This window comes from Triticum aestivum, chromosome 1D (assembly GCF_018294505.1).
Source record: "Triticum aestivum cultivar Chinese Spring chromosome 1D, IWGSC CS RefSeq v2.1, whole genome shotgun sequence".
Classification (NCBI taxonomy): Eukaryota; Viridiplantae; Streptophyta; class Magnoliopsida; order Poales; family Poaceae; genus Triticum; species Triticum aestivum.
The window spans coordinates 314050666-314055579 of record NC_057796.1 but is presented as its reverse complement, the minus strand read 5'-3'; the positions used below and the strand labels follow the sequence as shown (position 1 = coordinate 314055579).

General features: G+C 45.9%; 1 protein-coding gene across 1 annotated transcript; it reads right to left on the bottom strand.

Annotated features, from left to right (window-relative positions):
• Positions 1-274: 274 nt before the first annotated feature.
• On the bottom strand, positions 275-3818 carry LOC123181707 (uncharacterized protein At5g01610). Its single transcript, XM_044594030.1, has 3 exons — positions 3551-3818; positions 2241-2295; positions 275-775 (listed from the first exon to the last, which is right to left on the bottom strand). Exons 1-3 carry the CDS (start codon positions 3635-3637, stop codon positions 405-407), a joined length of 513 nt encoding a protein of 170 aa, XP_044449965.1. The 5' UTR covers positions 3638-3818; the 3' UTR covers positions 275-404.
• Between the last annotated feature and the right edge of the window lie 1096 nt (positions 3819-4914).

Here is a 4914-nt window from a genome sequence, read left to right as displayed (position 1 = left end):
AGGAGTAGAGACTAAAGCACGAGCACTGCTTGAGGTCGATGAAGCCCTCCGCAAGAAAACAAGCAAAAATCACACCCATAATCTATTTTTCTCCCCATTTCCTGCCTTGTCACCTGCATCCAAACTTGATGGCGTTTACAGGCCACATCACACCCAAAGATAGAGGAATTCAAGACTAAAAACTGGATACAACATGGCGCCCTGGTCCGGTCACCCTTTCGGGTCTGGTGGAAGAATCAGGATGCCAGCAAAACAAGCACAGATTGTCAAGATATAGAAAAAGTCATGGATGGGAGTTTTCATCAACACAATTGGTTAATAGGCCGATCCGATAGCACAACAGATTTCAATGTAGCATATCTAAGTAATTACATTGCACCTGTCAGCCCAGGTACAGGTATGCTCTAGAACTTGTCTATGATGATGCCATCTCTGACAACCTCATACGCATCGCGGCTGCGGGTCTTCTTCATGCCGGCAGTGAAATGGACCTTTGAGCCCTCGGTCTTGATGGAGGTCACCTTGGTCCATACAAGCACCTTGGTCTTCATGCCCTCGATGTCGGAAAGCTTTCCCTTCTCGAGGTAGCCGGTCACACAGGTGAAGAACCGCACCACCGATGAGTCCTTGTACCCGACGTCACAAGCTGACGGGATGTACACTGTCAGCTTCTTTGTCTCTTCATTGAACTCGTAATTAGTTGTGTCCCGTGGGAAGAGGCCTGCTGGCATATCATATTCTTTGAGAAGATCTGGTAATGCTTTCTGCAGCTTCCCTGCGACCAAGACACGTTGTACTCAGGTCAGCAAACGTTAGTGTTTTTGCAGAAAAAGGTCAGTAAACATAGGAAATTTCAGCCTTTTCAACATGCAAAAGCTTTTGCCTATTTTGCTTGCTTCAGAAGCATTTTTTGTTGCAAGACAATCGGACAGAGAGAAAGGAACAAAACAAGGCGGCTATGCCTCTAAATAGATGGGGAGCCAGAGTAAGACCATGAGCACAATCCTCAAGGTAATCTCTCATGAACGCCTTCCTCGCAATGCAGATGGACCCTTAATAGTATTACTTTACATAGATGTGACTTAATTCATGGTTACCAAAACTGTCATTTTGAGCAATCAAAATATGTCACCTGAAGGACTGAAATTGATGTTTATTTAAAGCAAACAAAATAATACAACAAATGGGTTACCGATAAGGGCATAAACTCATCAGAGAGTTGTAGGATGATTCTGGCATGCCTTTGGTATTCAAGAATACATCATCATGATAGTGCTTTGTTTCTAGTGAACACAATTAAACCCACACTTTTGGTTATAACATAAGGGAACCAGCATTAACTGGGTACTAGGTCACAGGACATGTGAAATATGAGTGGATATTTTCCTGCAAGGCACCACTAGTTCACTAATCAAAACCTTGTACACCTCCAAAAACTAACAAATGCTGCCCCTTCCAGATTTACTCCAATAAAATAAACAATCTGCTATTATTATTTTTCCCAAAAACAGATGGTGCATAACTGGTACGTGATATATTTTCAATTATCTGAATATGTCTTGGTTTTCTCTTACTCCCTCCATTTCAAAATAAGCGTCCTTTTAGCCCCTCCAAGTTTTGTCAAAATAACTGTCCTACACTTCCAAAGTTCCAATGCAATTTTAGCCAATGTCTTCCTACTTGCCCTTAAAAATGTCAAAAAAAAGAGTGTGCTTGCAAGGCCTTGCTTTGTGGAGGAAAAGGAGAACTTAATGGCTTTGTGAGGAAAAAGAGATGGGCCATATAGACATGTCACCAACACTCTAAATTTGTGTGGCCAGCTCTAAAAGACTAAAATATACATCTTTTTATCATTCTGAAACGGAGGGAGCACATGTTAGCGCCTTAAAATTATAGATGGTCATTGCTCAATATTACTAGCGTACAGCTTTCAGAAATATCAGAAACGTAAATAAACCACAACCACATACAAATCACAATTCTAAGAAGTCCCATTTAGTTATGAAGTGTAACGAGCATTGCTATTTTCTATCCATACTAGATATCAATGTGCATCAGCTAATGAGCCTCATCAAAATTTATATACTAAGAAATACATTGTGCCATACTTATAAAGTTACAATAGTTAACTTTTAAATACTGCTGGAGTGTTGTACCAGCAGTATACCATATAGTATATCGTATGGATATTTGCTATAACATAGTTTGCCATTAGGAAATACAGAATAGACATTGCATACCTTTGATCTTGTTCACCATCCATTTAGCTCCCCCGCCAATACTGGAAGAGACCGACTGGATTCAAAATGTAGATAATGTTATGTTAGAAGCTGAACTGCATATAGAGCTTTGGGTTACCTATAAGCAGGATCTGGAAATACAACGTAAATCATCAAAACAGTGGGAGATGCTTCACATAGTACATTCATATTGATACTGAAAAAACATTGAAGTAAGATAAGTTACTGGAAAATAAAAATCTTCCAATGCTACAAACCTAACAGCAGAACATAACAGAGGTAACTAGTATTATCACTAATGTGCAACGCTGCGGACATGTGTATTTGGTAGGAAGCACCACACCAAAATAGCCTGACACACCTTCAGGGGTGATTTTCGTACGGGTAGATAAACTCATTTATAACGATTCATTAGCTTAGATTCCAATATACAAAATTTAATAGCATGGTTTTGCTTGTCTTTCATGGATTATTCCTCGAGTCAAAAGTCTTAACAATCATGTCAGAGTTTCAGGAATCAGAATGTGAGGTTACCTGACCTGGTAGGATGAGCTGGAAACAATAAGTATTTATTGGTTCTTTAGTTATACTTATGCTATAGGAAAGTGGTTAAGAATTTCCTCTGTTGTGTCAATCAGTAGCCATTTGTAACTCTATGAAGGAAACCATGGACATCCTTCATATAATAAATACTACAAGTTTAAATACACATGTAGCAAAGAAACATCGAGCTAAACATCTTTAGTATGGCCCAAGAGATAAAGTGGAGAGAGACATTCAAGGTCTTGCACATACTATCCTGTCTATATTGGTACTGGAAACATTAAATCGCATGAGATAGACCGAATAGGCGAATGCATATTCACGCACTAGTACAGCCTAACATAAATGATAAATCGACTACCCATGCGAGGCTACAGGTAGACCCTGCCTTCAAGGTTCAAGCTAAATCACATCTTTCCGTGTAAACCCAATCTAGTTGAGTCAATTACCAAGGAACTTCAACACTGGTTGGAGAATTATGACACAATAAATACATTACTTAGATCTAGAAGCAATCTCCCAGCTGAAAACCCTCGAAAGATAAAGATGGAATCCTATTTCCGCGGCACAAGGAAACGAATTAATCTAATACAATGCACAAATCGAAATTATCCATCCTCCTGGACATCTCGGATCCCGTGGCAAACCCAGGCGAATAATCCTCGATTTAGTCTAGCTCATCCTCGATTTAGCGGCTAAGCGCCGGCGCAGACGGCGGAGCCCTTCCTAGTGTAAACGCAGTGCAGGCCAGGGATTGGAGTGATTACGTTGAGGTCGTCGCCGATGGAGTCGATCTCCTTGCTGGCCCTCTTGCTGAACCAGTAGCTCCCCACCTTGTTCAGAACCTGGTCCATCTCCCCCTCCTCTCCTCTTCCCGGCCCCGAATCCGAACCCCCAGTCCGCCTCGAATCGGCCGGATTCGGTTTGGATCGCCGGAATCGGAGGAAGCGATGGAGTTGAGAGCGCTGCCGCGACCTACCGGACTTTATCTAAGCTTTACAGTGACGACGAGGCTAGTCGTGCGGCGGTGTCGCGGAGATATCGCGGCTGTGCACGCGGTGTATGGACTTGGGCGTATGCAAGCCGGTCAATGATGCGTTGAGATTCGTGACCGTGGGGGTGGTCTGTGGACCGGGTCTTTCTGGTAACGACTTTGTCTGTTTTTTCCTCTCCAAGTTGACGGCGTCAGGTTAGCATATGATTGTGGGTGGCACGTCACGGGATAGAGGAGGCCACGAAACTGACGTGGTATCCTCTGAGGCTCCAACCTACCACGCCGGATGAAAAAGGTTTTCCCTCGCTTTTTTTATTCCAAAGCAACCATCCCATACATTCAACGATAGGTGCTGGGACGGAAGCAGCACAAGCACGCCCAAAAAAAAGAAAAAGAAAAGGAAAAGAAATAAACGTCGATAATGGCGGATCGACAAAAATGACAAAGCCTCGCGACCGCTGCGTCCACCGAAGATCGCCCACCAAGCTCCGAGACTCCGAAGCGCCGGTACCAATCAACACCTTTAAGAAGGAACGCGACGATGACGACGCTGCTGCCAAGGGTTTCCCCCGGTACGCGGCGAGGAGAGAGGAAGGGTAGCCCCGACGCCCTCCAGGAAGGTCTGGCGGCACCCTCAAGCGCCACCGCGTCGGTGTCGGCCAAACCAACAGGGATTTCTCCCGATCCCATCCTCTACCTCAGGCACTTCGGAGCTCGCCACCAAACCGACCACCACCCAGCGCCAACACGGACACGAAGCTTCCCACGCTGTCTCACCACATCACCGCGAAGATGGCCTGCACAACGAAGAAGAGGAGCCGGGACTAGTGCAGCAGCACCGTCGGCATACGGGAGGGCCCCACCCCCACCGTCCACGACGGTAGCCGACCGGACGCCATAGCAGGAGCCTACCGGGCCCGTGGCCCCACAGGCCCGGCCGGGCCCTCAAAGGCCCGGACAGCTCCCGCCTCCGCGCAGCAGCTGGCATGCCGCCGGCGTCACTGTCCCAGTCCAAGCCGCTCCCCTGCCTCCCCATACAGAGGGCGTCGCGGTCGCGCCAGAGTCGACCCGCAAGGACCCAAACGGGACCTTACGGGCCCAGATCTGGGCCGGGGACATGCCGCCGGCCGACCAGCA